This window comes from Tupaia chinensis, unplaced genomic scaffold (genome assembly GCF_000334495.1).
Source record: "Tupaia chinensis unplaced genomic scaffold, TupChi_1.0 Scaffold000065_1, whole genome shotgun sequence".
NCBI classification, from domain to species: Eukaryota; Metazoa; Chordata; class Mammalia; order Scandentia; family Tupaiidae; genus Tupaia; species Tupaia belangeri.
The window spans coordinates 4,963,136-4,978,926 of record NW_006159523.1 but is presented as its reverse complement, the minus strand read 5'-3'; the positions used below and the strand labels follow the sequence as shown (position 1 = coordinate 4,978,926).

Sequence of the window (15,791 nt, the reverse complement as noted above, 5' to 3'; positions counted from 1 at the left end):
AGTGTCACCTGTTGCCATGGGACCTTCCTTGCCACCCCCCGCCAGCGGCTCGGGCAGGAAAGATTAGCCTTACCATCCTCACTTTTCCTCTTTGTTTTCGGTCACTTCAGGACCGACCCAGTGTGGGCAGAGGGTGTCTTCTTTTTAGCCACTTTCTTAGTATGCTACCATGTTTTTAATTAGGCTTTTCTTTCATGCATAGACTCCTTACCTGCCAAGCCTCCCCATTCTCCCACATTCTAGTCTTCACTCTAACCTGTCCCAGAGTAATTACAAGGATGAATTTGATTGTTAACCTCTGTTACAGGCTTCCCATGTTTTGTATGAAATTTAAGTCTCTGCCATGAGCTTCCTTGAGCTGCCTTTCTGCTCACAGTCCAGCTGCTCAGAGGCTTAGCCTTTCTTGGTGCACTCTGCCACTTCCTGCCTTTGTGTCTTTGCTCATTCATACCCCTCTGTCACACAGCCCATTAAAATCATACCTGTTTTGGGGACAGCAGGTGGCGTAGTTAAGGCTCTGGACTCCCACATGGCTGACTGTGGTTCAAGTTCTGGACCTGGCAGTTTGAAAGTCACTCTGGGCATGTGTGCATGCGTGCCCAAAATCCTAAGAGGAGAAGGGATTGTGGTGTGACCATCCCCCCTGGGGAGTGATATCTCACTTTCCTTCTCTCTCTCTGATGAGTGTATGCACCCTTTGATAAAAACCTAAAAAAACAAATTAACAACAAAAATTCTGTTTTAAGACCCAACTGAAATATTACTTCTTCCATGAAGCTTTTCTGCTTTTTTCGTATGTTCCAGTGTGTTTGGTTTTCCTTGGTGTCTCAGAATTCATCACAGTCTGGCTTGTGGTTGTTTATGCACATTCTCCTCAGTCTTCCATTTGAATAAGTACTTGGCAGTAGGAGAATTCCTGCTCCATGCACAGCCACTAGAGCAAGGAACCTTTACTTTTGTTGAAATCTTTCCATCTGCCTTCAACAGTCACACTATCTTGTATCCAAAGAGGGACAAAAGCACATACTTTCTCAATTTGAAGAGGAGAGAAATAGATTAAGAATATGATTATTACGATATATGGGCTAGGTTTTAAAATTTCTTTCACTACTAGCATATATGCCTTTAGTATTTTAAACAGAATTAGCAACTAGAATTAAAAATATGGCTGTTCATGACTAGGCAACCAAGGTAAAATACACACTTCGTGGCTCGATGCATGCCTGAATAGTGGCAGTAGCTCTTGCAGAGGGTCCTGACATCCCTGAGCTGTGTCGAGCTAACTGAGCCAAGTGCGAGTACTTTCTAACAGTATCTGTGAGTAGCATCTGTTGTTATAAAAAAGAATCAGAATATCAGAATTCTACTGGTTGTCGGAAAAGTTGTGATGTATTTTTCTATTTTTCTATGCAAAAATGCACCGTGACTTTTCTGACAGCCCAGTAATTCAGGTTGCCAGGGTGCCCAGGAAAACCCACACAAGTGAGGATGTGTATATAAATAATAGAAAACTCAGGCCAGCAAGTGGCGTGGGACCCCACATGGCCGACCTTAGTTTGGGTCCTGGACCTGGAGGCTTGCTTTCTCACTTTCCTTTTCTCTCTGTCTCTGGTCAAAGTAAAAAATAATAATATGGAATATATTAATATAATATATAATAATGGAATTAAATAAATAAATAATTTTTTAGAAAAATAATAGGAAACTCATCTTGAGGGCTTGGCAGTATTGAAATTACATGAGCATCACTAAAGTAGATTTTGTTTTTGGAGAGGTTTTGCTATAGGGCGTGTGTGCTTGCCAGCCAGACAGAGAGAGACAGAGAGACAGAAAGCGAGAAATAACCCCCCAGGGAGGATGGCCACGCTGCCATCCCTTCTCCTCCATTCTCCTCTTGGGATCTTGGGCACGCACGCACACGCACCCGGCGTGAGTTTTAAGTCACCGGGTCTGGGATGTGAACCGTGGTCAACCACTTAGGAGTCCAGTGACATAGCCATTACGCTAACTACTGGTCCCGAAAGTAGATTTTGTTTTGAGGTCATAAATTAAAATACTGAATGAAAGTAACACCATTTGAGATTATCAGAAGTCTCGTCAACATAATGTCCCTGCCTATCTGAGTTGTTTCAGCAGTGAACACTGTTGTCAGGGGGCATTTGCACACACTGGCTTTATGGGGGAGGGAGGTTTGTTTTGTTTTTTAACTGACAAGCTCTTCTTGTTCCCTTGGGATGGAGTACAGTACTCATATTCCAAACACAACATGGAGAAAGCAATCTTAAACTCCTGAATGACTCAAGATTGGACTCTCGAATCCCAGTCTGTATTTTAATGGGGAGGTAACCCATTGCTATCAAAATGTGTCCAGTCAGTGCTGGCCTGCAAACTGCTGGCCACTGGTCTGGTGATAAAAGAACAGAAACCAAGAGTAGACAGAGAATTTTCTAGCAGTTCACTATTGTCATAATATTATTGTCACTTACAAAAATAACATTTCACAACCCAGTGGAAATTTAAAAAACAACAACTAAAACAAAATCCTTAGCACAGCACAGGTATTTGAGAATCACCTACTTGTTCATTTCCTCTTGCATATGAGTGCTTTTGAAGCTGACAGATACGAAGTGCGACTAGCGTGGTTCTTAGAGGAACAGTCTACTCTGTCTCAGGCTCTCCACCCACAGTCCGATGCATTGTGCTAAGTGATCTTGCTTTCTTTTTTTTTTTTTTTTGGGGGGGGGAGATTTTCACTGTAGGGTGCGTGTGCTCGCCAGACAGACAGAGAGAGAGAGACAGAGAGACAGAAAGCGAGAAATCACCCCCCAGGGGGGATGGTCATGCCGCAATCCCTTCTCCTCCATTCTCCTCTCGGGATCTTGGGCACGCACACACACGCGCCTGGCGTGAGTTTTAAGCCACCGGGTCCGGGACCCAAACCGCGGTCGACTATGTTGGAGTCCAGCGACATAGCCATTACGCTAACTGCTGGTTCCCTGTGATCTTGCTTTCTTAAAGGTCCTGACAAATAGAAATGTTTTCTCTACCTCACCAAGAACCTTCTACTCTCCATTGGCAGAAAGATAGTCACTATATTCATTTTTTTCTCTTTCATGATTTTTCTAAAAAGTTAATAGTGTTGACTCTTTCCTGCAGATAACCTACAATCCTCTATGAAAACTTCTAAGATATTAGAACACTTAAAAGAGGACAGCTCAGAAGCTTCAAGTCAAGAAGAAGGTAAATGTAAATTCACTAAGTTAAGTCCTGCTGGCCGATGTTGGCACAGAGATAGAACAGTTTAAAGAGCGAGAAGCAGACATCTGGGAATCCGAAAGTGTCAGAGGTGGCCTACCAAACACTTGGGAAAGAATAGATGGTTCAATAAATGGTGTTGGCACAATTGCATGTCTTTGTCAAAAAAACGTATTGTAGTTAGATCCCTGCTCACACTGTGTGTAAGAATTTCAGGCAGATAGCAGCTTGTGTGTAAAATGAAAGCTTTGAAATGGTGAGCTCAGAGGAGGAGGCTCTTGGACAAGCAGAGCATGAGCACAGCAGAGTGTCTATTGATCTGATGGAGCTCACAGGTGAGGAAGAGACTGTACAATTAGAAGATCCACGGATGGGGATGAGGAGGAGGAGGCTCTCGGACAAGCAGAGCACGAGCACAGCAGGGCGTCTATTGATCTGATGGAGCTCACAGGTGAGGAAGAGACTGTACAATTAGAAGACCCACGGATGGGGATGCTGTTTGTTCAGCAAGCAGAGCACGAGCACAGCAGGGTGTCTATTGATCTGATGGAGCTCACAGGTGAGGAAGAGACTGTACAATTAGAAGATCCACGGATGGGGATGCTGTTTGCAGAGTAATTCCAGAAAAAAAAATGATATCCATATTACATAAAGATCCTCCTGAAAAATCGGTGAGAAAACAGCCCCGCTGAAATACGGGTGAACGATGTAAGTAACAACCTCACACCAGAGACTTGAACAGTCTTTAAACAGCATGCAGCCTCCCTGGAAGTGGAGCAGATGCAGATGAAAACAGGCATCATTTCACACTTGTCAGATTGGCAAAACATTCGCGAGTCTGACATTATCAAGGATGTGGAGCACGGGGAGCTCTCATGCACTTTGGTGGAGATATAAGTCGGTACCACTGTTTGGGACAAATTTAGTGCTATGTAGAGAGATTAGAGAGGTGGGAGATCATTTCATGCGGCTGGTCAGTGATCCACGTCTTTGAGAGTGGCTGTGCCATGTGCCGGCGGGGGCCAGGACAGCAGTACTTGCAGCAGCATTCTTGGTAAAAGAGGGAATTGCCTGAGTGTCTCGGATGCTGATAAAAGTTATAAATAAATTGTGGTGTATGGCTAGGTGGCAGTTAAAGTAAAGGGTATTCATAGCATCTTTAAACATGCAGCACCACAGTTTGTGTTTAGGAACACACAGGTATGTGAGTAGTTAAAAACTGGCAGTAGAATATTTCAACAACTTAGGTGTAGGTTACCTCCGTGGAGGGAGGGAGGTGGGTGAAATGGAGACAGATCTTCTGTCTGTGATATTTTGTTTCTTTTTAAAAAGACAATTAAAGAGCAGTCTTGAGAGTAGGAATATGTGGGTGTTTGTATATTGAAGAATACATGTTTTTGAATGGAATCGAGTGTTGCTTGGTGATAGGGACAAGTTCTGAGAAATGTATTGTGAGGCGATTTCGAGAACATCACAGAGTGAACTCACACAAACCCGGTGGAACAGCCCACCACACACCTAGGCTACATGGCAGAACCAGTTTGCTTCTTAGGGGCCACGATGAGCAAAACAGCAACGAGAGTAAATCAAGCACCAGAGAAATGCTGCAGTCAACAGATGTGAACACGAGATGTGTGAGGTTGCTGCCGGCGTAACACAGCTTGTTTCACAGTGAGCTTCCTACATGGAGGCGCACTCTAAATTAGTGATGAAAGGCACACCGCAGTAAACCCATTCAGAGGCTGTGTATCAAGTGTATGTAATGATGTGTTTACTTGTACACGCCTGGCAGCACAGTAGGTCTGTTTACGCCAGCATCAGCACCACCTCTGATGTGAGTAACACATCGCATTTTGACAGCTCTGGCTGCAGTGTCACTAGGTTATAGGAGTTGTTCAGCTCATTCGTAATCTTTTTTTTTTTGGAGAGGTTTTTGCTATAGGGCGCGTGCGCTCGCCAGACAGACAGAGAGAGACAGAGAGACAGAAAGCGAGAAATCACCTCCCCAGGGGGATGGCCATGCTGCAATCCCTTCTCCTCCATTCTCCTCTTGGGATCTTGGGCACGCACGCACACGCGCCCGGCGTGAGTTTTAAGCTACCAGGTCCGGGACGCAAACCGCGGTCGACTACTTGGGAGTCCAGCGACACAGCCATTACGCTAACTGCTGGTCTCTGGCTCATTTGTAATCTTAAGAGACTGCTTTTGTATATGTGGTCTATCACTGACTGTACGGTCATTATACAGTATTATGCAGCTCTATTTGAGACACTTCATTTTCTTCTTTTTTTTTTTTTTTTTATTGTTTATTTGTTTTCATTTTAAATTTTTGCCCTAGGACATGTGCACTTGTTGGAAAGAGACAGAGAGGGAGGGAAAGTGAGAAATCACCCCCCCAGAGGGGTCGGCCATGCTGCAATCCCTACTCCATTCTCTCGTTGGGATTTCAGACATGCATACACACATGCCTGGCGTGTTTTTCAAGATGCTAGGTCCGGGACTCATACTGCAGAGAGGGTGTGGTGGGATCCAGTGCCTTAACTACCACACCACCTGCTGGCTCAAAACACTTTTTCAATGGCTAAAAAAGTAATACCTAAAATCCAATGTTGTGTTTTGTGGTGGCATGATCTAATAAGACTTTCTTATTTGGGACAAGATCGATTTGGTAGAACAGAGTTGAGAGGATGCTTAAGATACTTCATTTGCATATCTTGTGGAGAAATGCTTGGAAGTGCTTCCCCTAGTCTGTCACCACTTTTATGGCAGCATAAATGAGTAGCCTCATGCTTTTGGATTTTCGCTGCAGCGTTGACTATAATAAATTAATCTATTGTCCCCCTACTCTAGATGTGTTGCAGCACACCATAATCCACAAAAAGCATGCCGGGAAGAGTCCTGTTGTGAAGTAGGTATCTGCTCTGTATCTAATGTCTAAAATTTTTTTACATTTTCAATTAATTTAATATTTAATGATGTTACCAATACATTTGACTGTGATTCTTCCATTTCACTGTTTACTTTTCATATATCTTCACTTTTTCTGTTTCCTTTTCTCTCCCTTCGCCTTCTCTTACGTTTTTTGTTCTGTTTTTTTCTTCTAGTAGCCTTGATAATCATATTGTTTTTCTGTTCTAGTGGTTGCTCTCCAAGATTATATTCAACATCTTTGACTTATTATGAATTCCAGTGTTAATTTGTGCATGTATCATGTCCTAATTTGAGGACTGTGGCTCACCTTACCTCTGTTTCTGTCCTGGCTTACATCATGGCTGTCATGCATTTTCATTCTCTGTGTATCATTTTTAAACTCTGTGAAACTATATTTCATATTTATGTAGGTTTTACTGTTCTTTTACTCTTCACTCCAACCTGTCTCTAAGCCATTTGTCTACCTGTGATCGTTCTCCTCCTAAGGCCTAGTACTTGCTGTGTTCACATCTTCTGGTACTGGTGGTGAATACACTACTTTTTATCTAGGAAAAGATAGTTGTCTGCCTCATTTCTAAAAGCAGTTTTTACTGGAAATGGGATTCTAGGTTGGCAGCTACTATCTTTTAACTCTTTGAAACTGTCGTTCCATTGTCCTCTGGTCTTGTTCCTTTGGTCCCTGTGTCATATCCTCTCAGCTCCTACCCCCTCCCCCCGTTTCTCCTGCAGATTTTATGAGATTGTGTATGTAGTTTCTGACTCACAGCACACTGGTACTGCACTCCCCCCCCCCAACATCTGCCAGAATTCCTCCCACTTTCTGCCCCAGGGCCTTTGCTGAATCTGTAGGGCCTGCTTCCAGCCTCTGAGGAGATAATTCTGGGAGGTGTCCCAGCAGCTTTGAGCCCCTGATGCTTCTGGGCCCTTCACTGAAGTTCTTTGCTATTTCACTTCTCCACTCCTTCCACCTGCTCTCTGGAATGACTTCCCAGATAAACCACATCATTACAAGCTCTGCTTTCGAGGGGACCTCAAACAGAACTTTTTTTTTCTGTATTTTTTTTTTTCCTCTTAGAGTTTCAGTCTATTTTCTTGGGGCTATATTTCCTATTCATTGATTTTCTTTCTTCCCATCCATTGATACCTTAATATCAGTTGATTTTACAGTTGTAGGTTAAATGTGGTTCTTCGTTATATTTTCCAGTACTCTTACAAAATTCTCAATCTCATCATAGTCATTGATTATGTTAAGCACTATAATTACCTGAAAGCCCACATCCATAACTTCATCATCTAGATTCGCTTCGGGCCTGTTTCTGATGGGTGTTTTTAGTTCGCAATTGCGTTACTGTCCCTTCGTATGCCTAGTTACACGTAGTATACCGTACAAAACCCTCCCATGATACAGGGTTAGGTAAGTGTCTCCCTTCCACCCGGAATTAGTATGAGGTGCCCACCATAGCCTAGACTCCGAAGGCAGAAAGTGCATTCATTGCTCTAGTTAGATGGGTGCTAATGGTAAAATCAGTGTGGACTGGTTTATTTCTCACAGTATAGTTTTTGCTCTTAGACCTGCTGCTAGGCACTCTGTAACACTGCACTGAAGGAAAGGTTACGTAGCTGCTGCTTTGAAATGATATGGCAGTTTAGATGATCAAGAACAGATTTTCACATTGTCACACTTTTTCGATAGCACTGTTGGCACGAGTTGCTCCCCACTGGGTGGGCTCACCATGCAGTATTCTGAGCAGAACGGAGTTGTGGACTGGAGGAAGCAAAGCTGCACCGCCTCGCAGCCCGCTGAGCATTGTGTGGCCTTAGCCGACCAGGTATACGAGGCTTGGTTGGGTCTTGATGCCATGTGGTTAGAACACTGCTACCCTCTGGAAACTGAGTTGTACAAGCATTCCGTCAGACAGGATATCTGCAGAAGAAATGAAGGACTGCTGAAGGGTTAGACTTCATTGTGAACTGGCATATATGATTAAAGCTCTTGCATGACCTAAAAATGTATCATTTGCTCATGTAAAATTAGTACACGCTATTGTGGCCCCAAAAATGGTTATTTCCAACTAGGGGTACATGATAATGTGCCAGGTTTGTTTTTTTTTTCTTTCGGTCTTAAAAGAATTATTCAACATTTCATTCACTGTCTTGTTATTGGTGAAGTAAATTTTCAAACTGACCTTTTTCTATGAGTCCTTGGGGCAGTTTCCCAGTGGTCCTGAATTTAAGGAGGGAGCATGTGCTCTCTCAGGACTGGGCGTGGTCACCGAGGAGCATGCGCTCTGGGGCTTTACTGGAGCGCGTGCCCCCAGTAGAGGGGACTCGTACGGCAGGACTCCTCAGCCTGATGTTATCTCAGATCCAGATATTGACTCCTTCTGGAATGTGTTTTTATGAATTGAAGCATATTTTGAGAACTTGCAAGCCGTCTCAGTCGGGCTTAATGGCCTATTTTCAAAACCCACCCGATCCTGTTTTCCTCCCTGCTGCGGTGGCCTCTCCCCTGAGTGCTGACAGAGTTGCATCTCCAGTTTAATAAACTGGACCTTAAAAGGATACGGTGAATCTGCGGGGAACACCAGTCACTGTATTGTGCTTGGTTTTGAAGTCAGATAAAAGAATCTAGTTCCATTTTAAAAGAAAAACAGAAAATAGAAATACTTCTTTTTGTGATTAATATTAATGTGTCACAGTATATAAATTTTAGTGATTTAGTTAAGTTGAGAATCAAAATTTGTTAGACTGCGTACCTGGGGGTGTATCATTTTCATGTTTGATGTCGGAGTTAAAGGATACCTGCCTCGGTGTGGTTTGGCTTAGTATGTTTGACTTGTCTTCTTTCTGCTAGCATTCTACTGAAAAACGGAGCTTATCTTCAATAAATAAGAAGAAAGGAAAGCCACAAATGGAAAAGTAGGTTCCATTTTAACATTTCTAGTAATAGGAATTGGTAAGGAAAGATGGCCTGTAGCATTTGATTGTGGCTGTGTATAGTATTTTCTCCATTATTTATCTTTTCATATTTAATTCTGGGATTTATTTATTTTTATTTTTTTAAAGAGAGATTTTTGCTATAGTGTACACGTACTCACTAGAGAGAGACAAAGTGAGAAATGACCCCTCAGGGTGGGTGACCATGCCACAGTCCCTTCTCTTCTATTCTCTTCTCGGCATTTTGAGCATGCATACATCATGAGTTTAAGCCACCGGGTCCAGGACCCAAACCACAGTCAACCACATGAGAGTCCAGCAACCTAACCATTATGCCATCCGCTGGTCCCCTGGGCTTTATTTTTTTGTAGTTCAAGATATCAACATAGGGACCAGTAGTTAGCTTAATGGCTGTGTTACTGAACTCCCACGTAGTAAACTGGAGTTTGAATTCTGGACCCGGTGGCTTAAACTCATGCCAGGTGCGCGTGCGTGCATGCCCAAGATCCTGAGGAGAATGGAGGAGAAGGAATTTGCGGTGTGGCCATCCCCCCTAGGGGGGTGATTTCTTATTTTCTGTCTCTGTCTCTCTGTCTGTCTCTGTCTTTCTGGTGAGTGCACGCATCCTATAGCAAAAACCTTTCCAAAAAAAAAAAGATATCAACATATACAAATGATAAAACTGTTGTCAAACATTGTGTTCAGCACAGAAGGAAAAACTCTCAGAACCACACACTAAAGGGAGAATCTTACTTGTGTTAGATTATGTCTTACTAGGAATTTTAGTAATATTCTACTTAATATATTTGGTAGAGAACCTTATTAAAAATGTTGGCAATGTGGATGTTTGCCTTAGGGAGAAAATTAAGAAAGCTGACAACAGGCTGAACAGTAGAATGAACGGTGTCAGACTTGCCCCGCCTCCGCATGCCCACAGTGGTGCTGTGAAAGGTAAGAACGTTTCTTCTTTCAGACACCCCTCACCTACATACACCCCTCACCTACATACTGGAGAGTCAGACCTTGCTTCATTAGGAGGTATCGAGCTGTTGTGTCAGACTGTAACACTGTCAGTGTATCTTGCATGGACGGGATCAGACAGTTCTAGAATGAACAGAGGTAACTTAGGCGCATGAGCCACCGCGGAGGTGAGCGCTACCTCTGTGCTGTTGCTCTTGGCACCGACTCATCTCCCTCCCAAGCCAGTCGCTCCAGAGTGGGCAGGGCCCCGGCTCTGGAGGCTCTTTCTATGACCACCTTCTGGAGGGTGGGTACGTCCTTATGTGAAGTCATTCTTGGGAATATTAATTACCGTCTTCATGGTTTGTCCTTTATGGAGTTGTACGGGATCTTTCCGGGAATCCTTACCCTCGCATTTTTGTTATCCTAGTTGTGTGCGGTTTCCATTTGCCCACCATCATTTCAGGGTTCCTTTATATTTAGGTTCAAGGTTCATTTGACTGAGAAGTGTGCTTTCTGCTGGTTCATTAGTTTTCTGTGTTTTGTTCACCTTTACTATTTATGGAAAAGATTTTAAAGTAATAAAAGTCCATAGACCTCTAGGAAACTGTTTTGTCTACATGTGTTTCTAACACATTTATTGACCCCACAAATAGGATATTTTATTATTTTATTTATTTTGGGGGGATTTTTGTTTTTAAGAGATTTTTTTTTATAGGGCATGTGTGCTCACTGGAGAGTCAGAGAGACAGAAAGTGAGACATCACTCCCCAGGGAGGATGGCCACGCCCTGATCCCTTCTCCTCCATCCTCTCAGGACTTTGGGTGCACACACACACTCAACCAGGTCCAGAACTTGAACCGTGGTCGACTACATGGATGTCCAGTGATGTAGCCATTCCATCATCTGCTGGTCCCAGGACTTTTTATTCTGAGCTGTATTTTAACATTAATAAATTCTGTTGTGATACAAAATTAAAAAAAAAAAAACAGAATATATTTCTTAGATAAAGTATTTTTTAACTAGGTATTTGTGTAGAGAGACTGAAAAGTAATGAAAGAAAAATGATTTTATTTTGAATCTAATAATCACCTGTCGAACTTATTGAATCAGCTGACCCGGGCGGGGCGGGGAATGATGTGGGGGAGTCTCTGAGGATCTAAGTTCAGGAGGACATTGGACACTTACTGTGCCTGAGGTTCCCTGTACTGAGCAGCTAAAGGAAGAGGAAAAGGCTAAATAGGGAAGACGAAAGGTGTCTGCTGGTGGACAAGTGAAAAGCAGCTTCTGCCAGGCCTCCTATCTGTCCCTTCCAGCTCATTGTCTGTACTGCTGCCATATTCGCCTTCTAAAGTATCTACTTAACTGAGTCATTCTCCTGGTGAAATTCCTATTAAAAATAAAATTCTTCCTCTGCACGATCACTCTGTCTCTCCCTCCTACCATTTGGATACTATGCCTCCACAAAAGTGTTTGCCTCCATTCTTGCCTTTTATTTCAAGGGAAGCGTGTAAGCTGCGATCAGAGGCAGCGACGCGTTTGAATCTTCTGTCCCTTCAGTTTCTTACATGTGTACCCTCTCTGAAAACTTTCTCATTTTGTCAAACAAGAGTGATGCCGACCTCACTGGATTGTAAGAGTTAGATATAGGGGACTGCAGATGTCATCGCAGTTACGTCACTGGACTCCCACATGGCTGACTGCAGTTCTGAGTCCCAGACCCGGAGGCTTGAAAATTATGCCAGGCGCATGTGTGTACATGCCCAAGATCCCAGGAGGAGAATGGAGGAGAAGGGATTGTGGTGTGGCTGTTCCCCTTGGGGCGTGATTTCTTACTCTTCCTCTCATTGTCTCTGTCTCTCCCTTCCTCTCTCCAGCGAGCACACTGCCCTAAGGCAAAAACTCCTTTAAAAATATGAAAAATTAGGTATAACAACAGGATAGCCTCATCGGCATGGCAGTAACACAGCATTCCTCAGTGCTGAAACCATGATGAGAAAGCCCTGGGTTTGCATTGTAAGGTCTCCCTGCACCCAGGGGGCATGCCTGCATGCCCATGATCTAAGCTGGAAGGCTTGGGGGAGCATCAAAGCATGAAGATTCTATCAGAAGTATGCACGTGTCCCCTCCTTTGGAATAGATAAATCAAACTCAAGTATAATAGCATATGAAAAGTATTTACCTAGTACTGAATGCCTTGGTGTTCAATAATTTAGTTCATTTTCTCCGTTCAATAAGCTAGAAGAAAAAATACATTGTATATATAGATTATTCAGAACTTTGTTGTAACATCCTAGGCTCCCATTCCTTTTTTTGTTTTTTTTTTTTTCTTTTATCTCTCAGTTTTCAAGTGTTAGGAAAATAACAACCTCAGGATTTTTGATTAAGCTAAACCTTATTCTGTCTATTTTTGTCCTCTGTATATGTCACTGATTCAAATATATTTACACTTATGGAGTATCTGACTATGAGTAAAACATGTTTTGTACAGCCTGTCTGATGTCAGATGTAGCTCAGATGTATGCTGACTCCGACGTAAAACCAATCTCTGTTTATTAGTTTCCTTTTAATTATTAAGGCACCAAGAAGGAATTTTCTTTAAACATTCAATAAACTCAAGATATATTTAAAGTTGTTTCTCTTATGGAAAATAGCTCATGTTGTAAAATGTACATACTGTATTGAGGCCGAAAATACTGGGTCTTTTTAACTAGTAGGTTCAGATCGTTAATACATTCTAGCTTATAGTGTATATTTTTTACTTTTAACTTTTTAATAAATGACTACTAATTTTAAGATACAACTTCTGTTTGAAGTAATAATGCATTCACATTCATGCTTACAATTTGAAAAATACAGAAGGGAACAAAATAAGGATCCCTCCTTGCTTCTCTCCATGCTGTCTGTCCCGAGGAGCTGTTGGCGCCGTTAGTCATCGCAGTTCTCTGTGGTGTGTTTTACTTTAACCCCACGCTCTCTGTCTCTTAGAAAGATGTCTGTGTTGTCTCAGACTCGTAAGAACGCACACTCTTGTAATTTGCACCCGGGGTTCGCCATCCACTCTTATGTTGTGGATTGTCACACCAAAATGTTGGGGGGGAAGTGAGGTGATTGACCTCTAAGGTTTAGAATGACCTAAAGATCTCCCGCCTCCTGTAATAACCCAGGTGATAGCTGTGGTCCTGTCACTATGATTTATAAATGTTTCTTAACTCAGTCAGAAACTTGCATTGTTCATAATTACCAGTAACTAGAAATTTATTACTAGAATAGTGGTTTATAACGTAAGCCACTTGTAGTCTTAGTTATGTGGACTTTTTATTACTCAAGAAACAATAAAATTCTTTTTTGTTGCTGTTTTTAGAGATTTTTGCTGTAGGGTGCATGCACTTGCCAGAGAGAAAGAGAAATCACCCCTCCCGGTGGGCGGGAGTTGGGGGTATGGCTATACTGCACTCCTTTCTCCAGTCTCCTCTTGGGATCTGGAGCATGCATGCATACAAACCAGATGTAATTTTCAAGCTGCCTGGTCCAGGACTCAAACCATGATCGACCATGGGGGAGTCCAGCACCTTAACCACTACATCACCTGCTGTCCCTGATGATGAAAAAATTTTAAAGTAGGCATTTCTATTTAAACGGTGATTTGTGGGGCTAGCCTCATAGCCTAATGGTTAAGGGAACTGAATCCCACAGTTCTATCTGACACAATTTGCATCCTGGCCCTGGTGGCTTAAAAATACCATGCATGTGGGACCAGCAGATGGCCTAGTGGTTACATTACTGGACTCCCATGTAGCCACCTGCGGTTTGAGTCCCAGACCTGGTGGCTTAAAACTCACACCAGGTGCATGTGCATGCATGTGTGCTTAGAGTCCTGAGGGGAGAATGAAGGAAAAGGGATTGCAGTGTGGCCATCTCTTCTGGTGGAGGGAGGTGATTTTTCACTTTCTCTCTTACTCTTTCTTTCTACTGAGCACATGCACCTTGTAACAACAACAACAACAACAACAACAATTTAGTATAGATTTTTATTTATGTATTCTTTGAAAACTATTATAATTTAGCATTTGACAATTTGGTGATTAGAATATATTAGTACATTATAAAGAAAAGTACATTATAAATTGTGCCATTTGGAGAAATAACTAATTTTAAGTATATGTCTGGGACCAGCAGATGGCATAATGGTTACTTTGCTGGACACCCACGTAGTCAACCACAGTTTGAGTCCTGGATCCAGTGGCTTAAACTCACACCAGGCATGTATACGTACATGCCCAAGATCTCGAGAGAATAGAGGAGAAGGGATTACAACATGGCCACCCCACCCTAGCAAAAATCTATAGAACAAACAAACAAATAAAAAGTATATATCTGAATCTTGCCACTGTGGCACAGCGGATCGTCTTCAAGCTGCCGTGTGTGGACTTGCATCCCTTTCTTTAGCTGTGTTGCAGCTGATAACTTAGAGCCTGTGATTGTACATAAACATACTCCAAATATACTCCAAATAAAATTATTCCTGGTCCCTGTCACCCCTCTGGCATTTAGCCTGTGAGATTTTTTGCAGTTTTTCCCTTAGTACTTGATATTTATTCCCCACAAGAAATTAGCAATATCTGCATTCTTTATCTTTCCTCAGCATCTATTAAACCTTTAAGGCTAAGTCATCTTTAACCATCTTAACAGTTTCGTAAATTTCTCTCATTTAAAACACACAGGTTAGCCAACCAAGTTGTTCATTACACAGAGTATGTCTCTTCTCTGACACTTTTACCCACATAGTTAATAATCATTACCTTTTATTTATTTTGCCAGGTTGCCATGGAAACGATTCACTCATCTATTATGTTTTGTTTATTAATTGCTAGGGAATTCATGCACTCACCAAAGAAATCCCTCCTCCGACCTCATGGGGGATAGTCATGCGGCAGTTCCTTTTCTCCCAGTTCTCCCTCCGATCAGGATTTTGGGCATGCACACACACACGCTCAACATGTTTTTAAGCCTCTAGGGGGAAGACTCAAATCCTAGTTGGCCATGTGAAATCTGGCTCCCAGTACACATTACTTAACCACTGTTGTCGGTGCTGGCCCTTCTCTGTTGTTCTTAAGAACCCTCTGGAATCCCCTCTAGAAGGATTTATACATTTGACATATATTGAATGCTTTCTGTAAGACAAAAGCTATGCTATTTACTGGGTTTTCCAGAAACAAATAGGGTCGTTCCCCGTCTGGATCAGTGTAAAAATGTTCAACCCCTGCTGTACCAGAAACGTCTTCTTATGTACTCAGAATAGATGCAGATACGTGATCATGGTATGTGCTACACCTCACCTCAGTGTAGCCTTGGCCATTGAGCAGAACTCAAGGAGCTACTCAGGCTCCTAGAGGGGAAGCATTTTATTTTTCTAATACACAGGCCTAGTAATTTTAACGGATAGGCATTTTTGAAGTTTTTTATATTCTCCAGCTCTTTTTAAAGAATGGAGTTTTCAGCAGGCTCTAAGGAACTAAAATATCTAGGCTTAGATGGCCCAACATTGGTGGCACAGTTGGTAGCATAGTGAACTGCAGTGCTAGAAGCCATGTAGGTCTTGAATGATTTGAGATGTGGAGAACATGAATACACACAGGATCCTGATGAGCAGGAGGACTGGGAGAAGGGGATTGGCTCAAGGTGTGACAAGACTGGGGTGACTCTT

The 15,791-nt window shown here is 42.5% G+C and overlaps 1 protein-coding gene and 1 long non-coding RNA gene across 6 annotated transcripts in view; one reads left to right on the top strand and one right to left on the bottom strand.

The window, feature by feature from the left end:
* ZCCHC2 (zinc finger CCHC-type containing 2) overlaps positions 1-15,791 on the top strand; it is a gene marked incomplete at its 5' end in the record, with an annotated part of 70,585 nt that overhangs the window by 33,589 nt on the left and 21,205 nt on the right. For all 5 annotated transcript variants that reach the window (XR_003546974.1, XR_003546973.1, XR_003546972.1 and 2 more), the window contains 5 exon segments: positions 3,157-3,240; positions 6,106-6,163; positions 7,880-8,015; positions 9,041-9,105; positions 9,980-10,074. Coding sequence is in view for 1 of the 5 variants with exons in the window: in XM_014582012.2 (XP_014437498.1) it covers positions 3,157-3,240; positions 6,106-6,163; positions 7,880-8,015; positions 9,041-9,105; positions 9,980-10,074 (438 nt within the window).
* The window catches only part of LOC114005049 (uncharacterized), a 15,417-nt gene continuing 7,619 nt past the window's right edge, over positions 7,994-15,791 (bottom strand). Inside the window, exons 2-3 of the long non-coding RNA XR_003546976.1 lie at positions 12,267-12,322; positions 7,994-8,129 (exon numbers count right to left, since the gene is read on the bottom strand). This is a non-coding gene — a long non-coding RNA (uncharacterized LOC114005049). The remainder of the gene's footprint in view (positions 8,130-12,266; positions 12,323-15,791) is intronic.